The 15,974-nt window shown below is 41.4% G+C and overlaps 1 protein-coding gene across 3 annotated transcripts in view; it reads left to right on the plus strand.

Annotated features, from left to right (window-relative positions):
- LOC117480092 (growth factor receptor-bound protein 10-like) overlaps positions 1-15,519 on the plus strand; it is a 67,895-nt gene extending 52,376 nt beyond the window's left edge. Inside the window, exons 1-13 of one of the 3 annotated variants that reach the window (XM_034127270.1) lie at positions 773-1,332; positions 2,825-2,981; positions 7,561-7,676; positions 8,096-8,170; positions 10,658-10,795; positions 11,047-11,157; positions 11,323-11,421; positions 11,532-11,609; positions 11,850-11,966; positions 12,187-12,253; positions 12,366-12,453; positions 12,612-12,705; positions 13,217-15,519. In XM_034127270.1, coding sequence (XP_033983161.1) covers positions 1,252-1,332; positions 2,825-2,981; positions 7,561-7,676; positions 8,096-8,170; positions 10,658-10,795; positions 11,047-11,157; positions 11,323-11,421; positions 11,532-11,609; positions 11,850-11,966; positions 12,187-12,253; positions 12,366-12,453; positions 12,612-12,705; positions 13,217-13,363 — 1,368 coding nt within the window. In that variant the 5' untranslated portion in view covers positions 773-1,251 and the 3' untranslated portion in view covers positions 13,364-15,519. Of the gene's footprint in view, positions 1-772; positions 1,333-2,824; positions 2,982-7,560; positions 7,677-8,095; positions 8,171-10,657; positions 10,796-11,046; positions 11,158-11,322; positions 11,422-11,531; positions 11,610-11,849; positions 11,967-12,186; positions 12,254-12,365; positions 12,454-12,611; positions 12,706-13,216 lie in introns of those variants that run through there. The other 2 variants (XM_034127268.1, XM_034127269.1) reach the window with 2 other exon arrangements.
- Positions 15,520-15,974: the final 455 nt, after the last annotated feature.

Consider the following 15,974-nt stretch of genomic DNA (forward strand, 5'->3'; position numbering starts at 1 on the left):
GGGCTGGGGGGGGGGGTCTGTGTGCGTGTGCATGTATGTGCAAAGGTCTTCAGGTTTTTTGTTCTTTAGTGAGAAAGAATGTTGGCACGAAGCTTGCCACCAGGGGAGGAGAAGAAGGTCTGAGTGCTCAAGTGCTGCTCCAGGTTTGTTTCATTTCATTTGCTCTGTAATGAGTCTTGTTACTGCTGTAAGAGGCAGAGAGATCTGACTGGGGAGTTCAAAGTTAAGCCACAGGGAGGGAGGAAAGGAGGGAGGAAGGGAGGGAGAGGAAAAGAGAAGCATGGAAGAGAAAGAAAAGAAAAACCTACTAGCCCTCACTTGAAAACTTCTGAACATTTTGGAGACAAGAAGTGCGACAAAGAGAAACTTTTTTACTCCTTAATTTCTCCTTTCTTTCTCTTCCTGCTCCTCCTCCTCCTCACTGCCCCACACCCTTCTCAAATGAAAACTCTCGCTCAGAGCTCTGCACATAAACTGAAGCAGAGAAGCTCGCAAGAGGTCTGAAAAAGTTGGCTGTGCCTGTGCATGACTGTGCGTCTGTGTGTCTGCTGGAGTGCGTGTGCGCCTATCAGAGTGTGTGTGTGTGTGTGTGTGTGTGTGTGTGTGTGTGTGTGTGTGTGTGTGTGTGTGTGTGTGTGTGTGTGTGTGTGTGTGTGTGTGTGTGTGTGTGTGTGTGTGTGTGTGTGTGTGTGTGTGTGTGTGTGTGTGTGTGTGTGTGTGTGTGTGTGTGTGTGTGTGTGTGTGTGTGTGTGTGTGTGTGTGTGTGTGTGTGTGTGTGTGTGTGTGTGTGTGTCTAGGTCTGTGTGGGAATGATTACATCAGCCTGCTGCTGCCTTATGATTGGTTGGTGAGCGTGTGGTTTGATTCAGTGTGCCTCGGAGCCCGTGGCTGAGGCTGTAACCCTTTGTGAGGGGGAGAGAGAGAGAGAGAGAGAGAGGGAGGGAGAGGGAGAGAGAAAAAGAAAGATAGTTGTCATACTCAACCGGCACTGGAAGCACTGTACTGTACCTGCTGCCATCCAATCACTGACTGTCTCTGTGTCTGTCTTGTGAGCTGCAGCTTTAGGTCACACAGACAGTTTATTTTTTTTTGGAAAGACAGAGCCGGCGGCCTACATAGACTGAAGGACTGTCTGCAGGCTATGTGACAGGTAGCACAACTGTCAACTGTCGCCACTGTATCTCTGGAGGACACAGGGCTACACAACTGAACGGATTTTGTCTTAGTGACTGTGAGTGTGACTGTGTGTATATGTGTGTGTGTGTGTGGGGAGCCAGGCTCACTCCAAAAATGCCTTCGTGTTCCCCGGACTGCTGCCTATTGCGGGCCGAGGTAAGACCGCTCTCTTTCTGTGTCTCTTATCTCTCCCTGTGTGTCTCTGCCTTTCCTTGCCTCCTTCTCTCTTTCCATTTCTCTTTGAAGTACTACCAGGGGCGAGACATGGAATGTGTAAATACATTAAAGGCTGAAGACAATTTGTCTTTTTTCAAGATGTGAGCAGAGCAGTTTAAATAAGGCGTCAAATAGGACAGCGGTTTTGAATGATTGAGGCTCCTTTGCCTTTCTTCTTGAACATGTTGGACATGTTAGGAGCCTCAGGCCTGGTTTGTACAAACTGTGAGGCTACAGACTTCTTCTTTGCCCTCCAAGGGAACAGAATTTCTTTGTAATGTCATATATTATGTGGGAAGTAGTGTGCATACATGACATGCGTAGGATTAGTAGGCTGGATTCCTGTGTAGGCTAACAAGGCTGGATTTATCTGCAGGTTAGGGAGGCTGTTTGTGTTGTCTGTGGGACATGGGATTATATGGTTATCTTTTGAAAAGCAAAGATAAGGAAATTAAGGAATATTTACCACTTTAAATGTGTTATGGGAAATATAATTCCTTGATGCTTTGTTGATCTCCAACAAGTCAAGGCTTCCAGTATATAAAAGAATATATCTGGATGTAAATTGATGTCTCTTACACGGATGAGATCTTAGAGTGTAACCTACTCCGAGCCTGATGCACTGTTGCTATACAGTTTATCAGTGTACAGGTCAGTAGTGGCTAAATATGTATCTGAGTATGTATTGAGTCAGTATTATTAATGTAAACTGAAATACAAATGATTGTAATTCCTGGATTGGATTAATACTGGCTCAAAACATATACCTGTGTCTATGAAGTTGGAAGAAAGAAACACTTTTTCAATAAGCTATAATTAGAAGCACCATGCTAACTTCCTCTTAAGCTACAGTACAGTATCCATTCAGTGTATACTGCCCCTCTTTGTGTTCACAAGGGCAGACGCTTGTTATGCACTGCACTTTATTTGCTTCTATATTACACCAACAAGTTGCTATAAGAACTGCTTGTCTGTGATTTCTAACACCACAATTGCTACATAGTTTTGAATGTCTGTTCTTTTCTATTGTGTGCTATAATTACAGGCCTGTGTATTCTATATTGTATGGGACGCTATATGATAAATACTGTGCTAGTGTTTGAAGAAAATTGCTGGCTTCACCCACCTATTAGGCCGAGTGTTCAAAAAATGGTTTGTGTTAAATGACTTTATCACGAGTTCCTTCTGGGGTTACCATAAAAATGTAAATTCAAACCATCTCATGCTAAATGTATCCTTGACAGATGTAACAGTTTATTAATCTTAAGCTTAATTTCCCTCACATCAAGGACATCCTTATAACTGGTTTGACAGCATTTTTGTCCTTTTTTAAGATTTCATTTTTGAAACACTTCCGTCTCTAGTTTACCAGACTTCCTTGAAATGATCCCTCTTAATGTAAGTTAACTCAAATTATATTTTCTCCTCCTAGATTGTGAAGATCTTCAGTGAAGACGGCATGGGTAAAGTGGTGGAGATCCCAGCGGACATGACAGCCAGGGACCTGTGCCAGCTCCTGGTTTATAAAAGCCATTGTGTGGACGACAACAGTTGGGCACTTGTTGAACACCACCCGCTGCTAGGACTAGGTAAGGGGCAGAGCCCTGCTGGCTCAAATACACACACACACACACACACACACACACACACACACACACACACACACACACACACACACACACACACACACACACACACACACACACACACACACACACACACACACACACACACACACACACAGAACATGGACAAACTCTCACAAACCCACACAGAACATCATGGATTTTTGGGTGGGCTGAGACATGCAATACAATCACTGACTTACACAGGTGCATTCACATAAATGTATGCATGAATGCATGTCTGCATACTTGGGCAGACAGGCGCATATTCTCACGCAGGCATGTTTTCAAGCATGAGTGCATGCACATGCTTTACAGAAAATGCACAGAGCCATAATGTCCAGTGATCTAATCATGTCTAACACAATGGCTGTGTAAAAGGTCAATGGAGTAGTGCAGTATTAAGCATACGAGGAAGGGAAACTGTTTCCTGTGAAAAACCCGAGACAAATATTGAGCTGCTTAATATTTAGGAGAACATTTTAGTTGAGTAAAGTGAATATGACGTGTTTAGTTGAGTGTTGCCTATCCTGTCTCTGGCTCCGGTGTATAATATGCTTGAAGCAGCATGAACAATTATGTTAATTAAAGATCTATTTCCAAAAGTTATTGCTCTGGCATAATTTCCATACGTGGAGAAAGCCTTTCCTACAGAGGTGGGAGAAGTACTCAGACTGTGTACTTAAGTAAAAGAAGAAGTACCAGAGTGTAGGACTACAATAAATGTAGTGGACTAAAAGTACATGATTTACCGCTGAGTTGTAGTGGAGTAGAAGTAAAAAGTACCAAAACATTGAAATACTCAAGTAAAGGTAATCATTTAGTGACCATCAACTGGCGGCCCGCGGGCCACATCCGGCCCGCCAGACATTCTCATCCGGCCCGCATGACAGGGGTGACTGTGGCGTTAGTGCGTTCGCAGCAGCTGCGGGACAGTAGCCTGCGTACTGCGTAGCCTTCCCTGCCCTGAAGTGATCCTTCGTTGTGAAGAGTATGCTTTATGCGCTCCGCAGCAGTAGCCCCGCTACGACAGAGTCCAACAGAGAGGCAGGAGCTGCGGGACAGTAGCCTCGAAGTGAGTCTGCTAAGCTTTATGCGCTCCGCAGTACCTGAGCGTGCTCCACTAGCCCCCCCCCCCCCCCCCCCCCCCTGGTCAACAACTTCAAAATTATGGGCTATATAAAAATCGCTGGCCTGCGAAAGTGTCTATTGGATAAATGTTGGCCCTTGGACAAATGTAGTTGGTGATCCCTGGATCATTACTGATACAACGATGCGACTGATGAACATAGTATCAAACCTTTGGCTGACTTGTGCCTCTCTCAGTGTCAGAGTTGGTGTAATGCTATCGATCCAGTTCTATAAATGACACTGCAGAGAGGTGATGGAAAAGATTGATGGAGAGTTTAAAAGGCCATGTTTCAAGTTAAAGTTTCTTCAGACCAAGAGCAACAATCACCACTCTCCTTAAAATAGAAGCCCTCAGTGCATCAGACACAGACCTCATGACTAATGCAGCATAATAAGGTCAAAGCCATGATACTCAGGAATGAGGAACCATATTCTATGCAGAACATTTCATTTGATTATACAGATTTAGTTGTTGCATTTTAGTTGGCCTGACATTAGCACTGGGTAGAATGTTACACAGTAGATTATTCATGGATTCAGGAATACTGTTTGATATTTGAGAAAGTGGAGGCACTAACTGAGCTTGGTGTCTTTGTACCAATTTGTAAGGAAAAGTAGTCTTAAAAACCCTTGATCAATCCCTAGTGTAGAGCATCTTTTTATGTGTTGCTTCATTACCACGGAAGAGTGTTTTGCGTTTCTGTCGGGCTGATTTTGTGTTAGACTTGGCAGTATAACTGTACGTTGGAAAAGCTGTGGTCAGCTGAACGTTAGAAAACCCAACCTCCCCCTGAGGAGAGGGCGATTATAAAGCACTTATGGAAGACAAGTTGAGCCTGTGCTCATGTCTTTACAGTTTAACAGATGTGGGAGAGGAGGGGGTGTAGCTTTATTTAGAGCAGTTTTCCTGTTACTGTACATGCTGTAGGAAGAGACATGGTGGAAAAAAGTGGAATTCTGCTGTCACGACTAACAGAGTTTTCTTGCCTGATGTGCTGTCACCTCAGGAAACTTTTTGAAAATATATTTGCATTATTCAAAGTGCAGGTCCTAACACTCTCGCCTAATATTTCACCATCCATCATGATCTGATTACATTTCTCATCAATGCTGCCAAAAGGATGCTGCCAAACACAGTTACCTGGGCTTGTTGTAAATGACATCACTTTTGGCTCAGAGTAATCTTATTCTATTATAGCCCTCCTTCTATTCCGGCGCACCTGCTCTGCACCCGTATTCTTGCCATATTTTATGTTCAGGAGTTTCAGAAGATGGGATGTGATAAAGCAACAGTGTGCTGACTGTTCAATTTCAAAAGGTTATCCATTTGCATTGAGTTTGTGTCCACAACAAAATTATGAAAAACTTCAAAAAATGGTGCTCATTTCACAATTTGTAGTATCTTTGTAAATGTCAAGTTCTATTTAATGGTATATGTTACTCCTTTGTGCATTGAATGCATTGTATGGCATATTATTTACCATTCTAAGATATTCCAAGTTACTTTAACTGTGGTTGTTGCATTGTGGTTAACCTATTTATTTGTATAGTACTGATGTTTTTATTCTAGTAGTGTGTATACTGTACAGTATGTTCACGGAGCCACCTAAAAGATAACAGTTGTCGTAAATTAAATGAATCTTCTGAATCATAGTTGATCAACAAACTGTATCTGCTGACATGCTGTATCTTCTCAAATATATTTGTATAGTTATGCAGTTTGTGAAAGTACTGCTTGTGTATGTGCATGATCCTACGTGTGTGCAGACTGTACGTCTGCACTGCACATACATGTTATGTGATCCTTCATGTGTGCACATGTGGTTGGGTGGTAGACGAGAATAGAAGTTTCAGAGAGACCCGAACAATAGCGTGTTTGAATAGAGAAGCCTATTCCCGTACATCGCTGCCCACTCACTGCTGAATGGGATGAAATGGCCCTTTGAGATAAGCAACACTGACCTCCACTTGTCAACCCCAAAAAGGTTAACAGCTCTGGGACAGTGAGGTAGTGTTGCCAGGGTGAGTCACTGTCACGAGCACGAGTGACTCATCAGACAGGCGACAAGATGAAACGGAGAGAAAGAGAAGAGTCGTGACAGAGGGGGAAAACATGAAATGAGATAATGATGAGAGCTGTGCACTCACACATCTCTGAAGTGCTCTATTCCACATCAGGAAACCAATATCAGAGAAAACACTGATATTGCAGAAGTGAGTTAAGCTGAAGCATTTTAATTAGATCTACTGGGGAAAGGAAGGATGTCTTTTATTAAAGACGTGTCAGAGAGGACTTGTTAGGCTGTTGGAATTGAGTGAGTCATGACCGGTCGAAGCATTGGCAGGCACAGAATATAAATCACCAGGACCTCTGAACACGTCCATACAAGGACACACTCTTAGTGGAATCACAGCCTCTTTTGCTCACTTTGAAAGGGGAAGACCAGTGTCTGATCATCAGTCACAACTTGTGTGATGAGTGCATGCCATTAATAGCAACCTGCATTTCTAAATATTCTGTCACACCACTGAGCTGGCCAAAGTATATGTTTAGAGCCTTTAGTACCATTTACTGTACGGTTGATTATTTTGGGAAAATATTCGTATCTATTTTGAAAAATATATTATAAAAAACGTGATTGTGTTTTGTTTGGTCTGTTCATTTAATTGTGTAGGCTGGGACATCTCTGCAGCACAACCATACTTATTTTTTATTTTATTTTTTTATGGTATTTTGGCACAACAATTGTGCGCCTTTCATAAAATTCAGATTCATTGATTAGCCCTTGACATTTTTTTTTTTTAAATGTTGAATTGATTATTGGCCAATGTTATTATGGCACAAGCAGGCGTATCCACACATGGTGTTGTTAAAGTCTGCCCTTTCCAAGTGCAAATGTCGGTAACTGTGACCAAAATCTTATTGGAATCTTGTTGGCATAACAACACATGGAACAAACTTGACATGTAAAGATGAAACATTTTGAACAAAACAATGCACTGGTTTTAAGTGTTGTTTCAGTGTTATTCGGACCATATTAGATCAATCATATTTGTGTTTTAAAGGAAATAAGAGTACTGCTTTAAAAAAGACAAAAAAATTACTTGTTGCGAAGCAGTCAGTGTGGTTTTTCTTTCCGTTTCATTTGGTTGTGTTTCTCGACTTTTTGGTCCTTTAATTCTAAAATCAAATGTATTTTCCATGGTGCTTGTGTAGCTTACTCGGAACATTTGTAATATTTAAGACTGCAGTATATTGAGAAATACACATATTCACATATTGCATTAGCTCCGTTGACTGTCATATTAATGTTCATTTTATTTGACAATTCTGTAATAGTAATCATATATTGTATAGAATAATAAATGCTAACCTCATTCCTTGTTGTCCTCTCTCTGCCTGTCCCCTCAGAGCGCTGTCTAGAAGACCACGAGCTGGTGGTTCAGGTCCAGGCCTCTATGAACAGCGACAGTAGATTCCTCTTCAGGAAGAACTATGCCAAATATGAATTCTTCAGAAACCCCCTGGTAAATTCCTTTTTTTAAAACATTTCTTATCATGTTGTGTCACTTTCAGTGTTGTCTTTTTGATATAAGTTAAACCAATACCCCTAAAATTTAAATTAAAAAAAATGCAGCTATTCGTGGACTGTGTCTTTGCATTTTTGTCATTTTTTTAAAGATTCAAGTAAGGAGTTTACTCGTGTAATTTGCTCTAAAGAGTGGCCTTTCGGAAATGAAAGACATTTCGTTGGACAGAGTGTCTCACTTGGTTTTGGGATCTTGTGAAATATTATGACAGCTGACCGTACTAATGAGATTTGCGCAACGTTTTCTTCCCCCTCACAAATTCCTACCTAATAATTAACCTATAATTAATATTGTCACAGTCACTAATATTCTCCGTCTGTCTGTCTCCATCTCTCTCGTCTTTCTTCTTCCCCCAGACATTTTTCCCTGAGCAAATGGTTGCATGGTGCCAGGAAACCAACCGTACGATTCCACCATCTCAGCTCCTCCAGGTATGAGCAGCACACGCACGTTTCCCTCTCTGTCACTCTCTAAGTCTCTCTCCTCCTCCTGACACGCACAAAGCTTACTTTACCTCCGAGTCAGCACCCGCTGCATACTGTACAATCAGGCTGACATACCTCACCTCTGACCCTGAGACAGGGTGTCTCGTCAGAGCCTGCAGTAATAACTACCGTTGATCCCCTGTTGACACACGGCTGTCTCTGCACACGCACCGCAGTCCTCACACTTGCGATGGATGGAATTAGGCAGTCAGAAATAGAACATACAGTTCCTTCATGTACCCACCATATGTTTGCACAGCACAAATTCACACCTGTGTGTCTTAATGCTTCTTATCACAGACCACTCATGAGCCATCCACTGCTTTCACAAAAGAGATGAAGAAAAGTCTGGGAGGAGACCAGACAAAAAGATTCTCGGGATTTTGAAGAGCTTTGTTCTTAATGGACGGAGGGTTTACATGCAGTCTGGCTCTCTCCTGTGTCTAGTAATGGAGCTGTCAGAGACAGAACCACAAGTGGAATCCATCCCTTCATCCTTGCCACTCACAGAAAGCTTTTAAGTCCCCTGCTGATCATACATACGTTATGCTCTACATAGAGGAGTCAATAAATGAATGGGGAATGTGTTGAGCCTGAGTTGTGCAGGAATCCCCAGTGTTTGACTTATTCTAAACACAAGATCTTTGCACTCAATTGGAGTGCTGTCCAAACCGAGAGGGTTCTGACCCGAGCTCAACCAGGTGTTAGCAATATTTGCCATTTATGCAAGAAACACCTGTCAACGCAAAGCAGAAGGCTGTAGAACCTCAAAAAGAAAGCGGTTTGAATGAACGTCGCGTGTGAGCGTGCGCTCCGAAAAGCTCAGAACCTGCTCATGCATGAGGCCCACTGTGGGGTGTTTCCAAAACACTGGGGAACATGTGCTTTAAATACTGAGTCCTCTGGAGCAGTTTGCCTTCAAGCCACAAGCCACAGATTCCAAATCACCTCAAATAGCTCAACCTGCCACTCTATGGTGTGATATTTTAGTGAAAAATAGAAACCACAATTCAAAGTATTTCATACACCTACTCGACAATTTACGCTTAAGGGGTTTCCAATCGGAATTGGGACACTTTGTCTTTAGTTTTTAAAATAGAAACTATGATTGTTTGCTGCTTAAACTATATACTAAGTTGTGTATGTATACACACATGCCAAAGTCAAGATCCTGTCTGCCTTCCTCTGCCCTCTTCAAGACTCTACACCCTAAGATTGTTCAGACAACAGCAAAATGTCTTGCCTCATAGTGGTTGCTACCGTTCTGTGTAAGCACTCAAGCAGCCGCCCATCTCGACCATCATCTGTCAGTTTTGCACTGATGCAAGGAGCCCAAATGACACTGTGTTCTTTGACCAAAAGCAATTGCCTTCCATCTGTGATGCCTCTACAGATGGTGTCCGCTACAGCTGATAGTATCTGAGAGTGTGACAGGGACACAGAGCTTATAGGCTTCAGATGTGATCCAACATTGCCCTCCGGAGGCTGAGGGCCCTTGATGGAGGACATTATAGAGAGAATACATAGTCCAACATGTCCAACACATTGATTCAGCTTTTGTCCAAAATATATATAACACAATCATATTTTCCAAATGTGTATATACTGTAGATCAGGGGTCGGCAACCTTTTTGATATGAAGTGCCATTCTAAAAAAAAATGTTTATCAGCGTGGGGGGGGTGTTGAAGAGCTCGACGAAAAGTGATGTTTAAAACTCAGTTAATGGGGCTCATTCACTGGCGCTTCCACAAACAGCAACCAACATAATTGTTACATTCAAATGAAGTAGCCTACATTATTCAAGTTTACATTAACTTTGGATAATAAAACGGGAACGCTCTCTTTTCCTCTCTCCCCCTCTCTCTCTCTCTGTCCTGACAGCCTGCCAGTATCTCAAGCAGCTCACTGATCCAGTAATGAGTGACAGTGAAGAATAAATATATTTATAACTAGTTCCAAAGGTAGATCAAATAGCTAAGTGTGTTAGGTCTAACTCTTGTGTGTTCTGCTCCGCTCACCGGTCCGTCACAGCGGGCAGAGCTGCAGGATTTCTGCTTCACACACGCTGCATACCGCTATTTTATTGTCTTTTTCTGACACCTTAAAATACTGCAAGACTGGTGAAGCGATTTTGGCGAGCTTGTTTTGCCGCACACAGAGAAAAGTGTCATGTATGTTACGTCTCGCAATCGGCCTTTTTGAGTGGGGCTGCGTTGCGTGCATGGCTTCCTTCTGCAGGTAACGGGGAGACGCGCTCTGGCGGCGGTCTCGTTCAGGATCCTAAAATAAATATTTTGTACACTTATTCCACTTATTCCTAGTGTGCCACTGGTTACGGTGCCGCGTGCCGTTGGTGGCACGCGTGCCAGGGGTTGCCGACCCCTGCTGTAGATGCATGTTGTAATCATTATTCCCTTCCTTTCCTCCCTCAGAACTTCCTAGCGACCAGTAGCTGTCCAGAGATCCAGGGGTATCTGTATGTGAAGGAGGTGGGAAGGAAGTCGTGGAAGAAAGTTTACATATTCCTTCGGCGCTCGGGACTCTACTGCTCGACAAAAGGAACCTCAAAGGTAACAGAAACTCAAAATCAGAATATTTTTCCGTGTCATTTTTTTAGCATGTTCTTTTTTTTTTACTTTGTAACTACAGTCTTAACCTATCAGAAAATAATTGCAAAGCGTAACATTTAAATGTTAAAGTTTCAACAGCATAAATATGTGAAATGTTATAACCTTTAAATCCGCCTTTTATCGATGGAGGTCCCTGTTCTGGTCTGTGTCTCTCTGTCACCTCCTGACTTATTCATTATTTCTGTCTCCAGGAGCCCAGACATCTACAGTTTCTAGCAGACCTTGACGACAGTAACATCTTCACTGTCACCACAGGCAAAAAGCAGCACGGAGCACCGTCAGACTACGGCTTCTGTATCAGGGTGAGTGACATAAAGCTGATGTCCAATTAAATGTTATGGGGTGAGGAATGATTGACATCCTGTGCTGCTGCCCCTGAATTTGTTACATTTGTATTATTGTTGGGGTGCTGGTAGTGATTATTATGAATGATCTGTGTTCTCATTCCGTCAAATGTTAACTTACAGCCCAATAAATGTCGAGGGGAGCTCAAGGAGTTGAGGATGCTGTGTGCGGACGATGAACAGGGCAGGACGTGTTGGATGATGGCCTTCCGGCTCTTTAAGGTAACGCCATAATAAATGTCCTATATAACAACGTTTTTGATTAAGTGTACCCCACAGTCATTAAGAATTGTGATAGTCTTGCTTAACCAGCTCTCTCCTTTCCTTTACAGTATGGAATTCTGTTGTACCAGAACTACAAGATTCCCCAACAAAGGAAAACATTACTTTCACACTTCTCGGCACCTGTGGTAAGTTTACTGATCAACTTTGCTTTTACTAACTCCCAGATTTCTGAAATAAGCAAAACATTCATTGTACGTGAATACTATTGTTATGCAGGCACTAGGAACAGCTCTAGATATTTGGCTGACAATTTAAAGAAAAATTGAAACTTTTTTGCTCTGCCTGTGTTTGCAGTTGTACATCGCTGCACTTATCTCCCTGCCTTTGTATCCAACATTTGACTGTTGAACTCTGTCTCCCCCTAGCGGAGTGTATCGGAAAACTCCCTTGTGGCCATGGATTTCTCAGGGAGGATAGGCAGGGTGATTGACAACCCTGTAGAAGCTCAGAGCGCTGCCATGGAGGAGGGACATGCATGGAGGGTGAGACACAGCTTCTGTTCAAATGGAGCCAACCTTTTAATGGTCACTACAGATGACACCTTTTCTTTTTGCTTAACTATTCATACAGGTTTAGTTTTCCTCTGGTTGTAGGTGTTGACTTTTTTGTGTCCATAAGATATTTGACTTTTTATATAATATCAAGAACACCAGATCATGAACTCATCCCAGTTGTTTTGTCTGTTTGTGGCATCTCTCTCAGAAGAGGAGTCAACGAATGAACGTATTAGGCTCCCACAGTCCTCTACACCACTCCTCACTAAGCTCAGGTAAACGCAAAAGCATTTACAAAATGCTTGATCTTGTTCTTTACACATTTTCTGTCGGTTAAAGCGTATTTAGAAAGTATTTTAAATACATGTTTTCCATTATTCTCTGCAGTCATCCACATAGCTCAGTTGTGGTTCCACGGCAGGATAACCAGAGAAGAATCGCATCGCATTATCCACCAGCAGGGACAAGTCGATGGGTAAGGGATCTGGAGCTAAAACAGATTTGACACACTTTTCCTATTAACTGAATCTGAAAAAAAAAACCTTACTGGAGAGTTATTATTTATATTTTTCCTAACTTAAAATCAAGTCGGTGGATCCTTCTCACAGTGTCTTCCTTTCTCTTGTTTCACAGGTTGTTTCTGCTCAGAGTCAGTCAGAGTAATCCCAAGGCGTTTGTGCTCACGTTGTGCCATCACCAGAAAATCAAACATTTCCAGATACTACCGGTATGCATTGCTTGGTTTTTGATTTCCTTTTTCTTTTAATAAATAATGGTCCTTGAACAGTGAATGTTTGTTATTGTGAGAACCTTTTTAGGTATTAATACATCTTGAGACAAGTGAATTTAAAATAGAAGCAACCGAGACTTTGACGGTTGTGCTGATCAAAATGATTTTTGTTAAAAGGTATAATAATCTTGCATCTGTTAGCCCATTAACCTAACGTTATAGTGGACAGATCTTTTTTGTGAGCTATGTCCGTCAAAAATGGCAAACCTTCAAAAGGAGGATATTGTGAATTTGGTCTAACTTGAATAAATAAGGTTGCTTGTATCCAGGATCTACAATGTAGGAAATCAATATTAAAATATATATATATATATATTTAAATTCAATACTTGTATATTTCAATACTTGATTTGTTGCCAATGAGTCGGATAATGTAAACGCATTGTTATAGTCCTTTTAAAAAGACTTATATTCTCTTTCTGTTTCTTTGGTGTGTCCCTGCTTGCAGTGTGAAGAGGACGGCCAAATCTTCTTCAGCCTTGACGACGGCTCCACCAAATTCACCGACCTGATTCAGCTGGTGGAGTTCTACCAGCTCAACAGAGGAGTGCTGCCTTGTAAACTCAGACACCCGTGCACCTTCGTGGCCTTATGACATCGTCAGATCACCTGACCCCCGTCACTTGACCTGACTCTGCCTAAAACAACAACACAAATCTTCCTGTTGGCGTTTCGTTTTTTTATCTCTTCAAGAAGCTGGTGAATTGACTGATGTTCCGCTGTCATTTTGATCTGTTGTGAGTCCTCTGAAGACTGCTGAATTGTTGGAATCCTTTTGCATGAATGTTGGAGGAGTCGGACTGACAGATTGCTCACAAGGTTCCTCGAGAAGAGAAGAGAACAGATAAAGGAAATGAACACTGCCCTTTGTGTCAATGCTCTTGCAAATTCTTCTACAATCTTGCTACCCATAGTCATCAATAAGCTTGGACACACAGTGAAACTCAATGTTTATCTTCACAAAGTGTAGACTGTGTTTCCTTTCAACTGAACAATCAGCAGGACCACCCTCTGCTCTCCGAGAACAGACTGTAATCGCATTCAAGTCTTCATCACACGTCCTCAAAACATAAACTGTTGATGGAGAGTTGATTTCTCTTTAGTTTTGCACTCATGGAACTGGGAGTTGCCTTTGACGGTGCATGACTTCTCAGCTGTCTTAACTGTGAGATGGTTCCACCGCCCTCTAGTGTCATAGGCATGCAAGGACATGTCAAAATTCAACATCGACGATATTTAGAAGCCCCAGAAAGAGACACAGAAGTTTGTCAAAGTCAAACTAGCTGGAGGAAAAATCTGGAACTGTTGAAACATTAATTTTTATTTGTGGACAACACAAAACCTGCATCGCGGCCCTCACAGAAATGCTCATCTCTCAGCACACAGGGTTTATTTTCTTATTGATACATTCATTGTTTTGTAATTGCCCCTTTTGCATTCTGGATATTTGCAACTCTTCATTATTTGCGTGCTCCATTTCCCTAAAGTATGTCCGATGTAACTTCCACAAAAATAGAAAAACATTTATCGAAGGGTGAAAAAACAAGTAATAACGTTAGAGGATGTTTATAGCCATGTAGACAGATGTGTTGCGTGGAAGGTTGGAAAGTGAATCAGGTATTTATTTGGTGGGAAATGTGTACGTGCAGTAGTTGACTGCAGGAAAAGGCATGGTGAGAGTATCAATATGTTATTCAATTCTCCTGCACAGGGGAGAATAACCACTAGCATTTCCCTCAGGTGTTTTTCAAGGAAACAAAATAATTAGATCAGATCTGGTTTGTCCTGTCCTTGTTTCAAATGTTGTCCCACAAATGTACCTCCTGGGAGTTGTGAGATAGAGTTAGATATACATGGTTAAGTGTGACTGTTCATTACATTACATATAATGCGGCCTTGGTCTGCCTGGCAGTACCTGTGTGTACTGACACATCACATATAAGCCTCTTGCCCTCAGCACGCCACCTCTTAATGAAATCAGGCAGAATGTTTTAGAAAGTAAGCTAAAGGTTTGGGAAAAATATGTAATAAGAGAAGCGTATAGAAAAGATATCTGCCTCTCCCTAGTCATCTCGTTCTTTCCTCAGCCTGTCTAACCTGGTGTCATCACACTCTCATCGGCATGCTGTGAAAATGGACCTCTGGTACATGATGTGTTTTTGGCAAAACTCTTACTGAGTTAGGTTGAGGATGACAGGAGTAAATAGCCTCAGTTATTGGAAGTATTTTGATGATATTCCTACTCAAAGTCTGTCACAATTCGGTTCATAGTCACTGTCTTTTAAAGTTGCACCACACACTTTTAATCTCAATCTGGGATATTTCTAGAAACTCACATTTTAATTTGTATGTAGTCAAAACGTTGGTGTCAGCTGTGGTTTGGCCACCAGCCAGCAGACCGTTAGATATCCGTTTTTACGTACCTGTAATGCAAACTCAACAGCCATGATTTATTGACCTGCAGGTTATCTCAAGGTTTATTGGTCTTCTGTGATGCAGAATAGCCTCACCATATTGACTCTGTGCATGGTCACCATTATTTATCTAAGATGCAATGACTCAATCATTTTTTTTAAGTATTGTTGCAGAAAAATTTATTTATTTATCTCCATGTGACTGATTACTTGAAATTTTTAGATTTCTTTTTTTTCTCTGCGCTGTTCTGTACTGTTTTCTATTGTCATTACCATGAAATGATTGACCAGTGTGATATATAATTGTTATTATTGTAATGAAATAGCATCTATTGTTTTTTGTTTTTGTTTTGGTTCATTCAAAAACTATTTTTTCATCATAAATACTTGATGTTTAAAAGCACACTGGCATCCATAGTTTTAACATCATTCCAATAGATGTCAAGTGGAATGTTGTTAAACTGAAAAGTTTCCCAAAGCATGAACAATATTGTATTTCCTGCTTTTCTCATTTCTCTCAGACCTTTAAAATATCTTCTGTTAAAATGTTTAACCCCTTTACTTTAAAAAGCCTCAAGTGCTCTCATCGTCACTCGATTGTGGTGACCTAAACTAGAACAATAGTAATTATTTAAAGTAGTGAAGTCACAAATATTTTGGGAAACTAGGTCAATCAACATTCTCATAATGCACTGTTTAAACCACTTGCCTTGACAAAAGATTTGTAGAAATTTAGATTTAGAAAAAAAGCCCTTTACTTTCAATTTAAGTTCGATTAGATTAGATATAATT

Source organism: Trematomus bernacchii, unplaced genomic scaffold (assembly GCF_902827165.1).
Source record: "Trematomus bernacchii unplaced genomic scaffold, fTreBer1.1, whole genome shotgun sequence".
Lineage (NCBI taxonomy): Eukaryota > Metazoa > Chordata > Actinopteri > Perciformes > Nototheniidae > Trematomus > Trematomus bernacchii.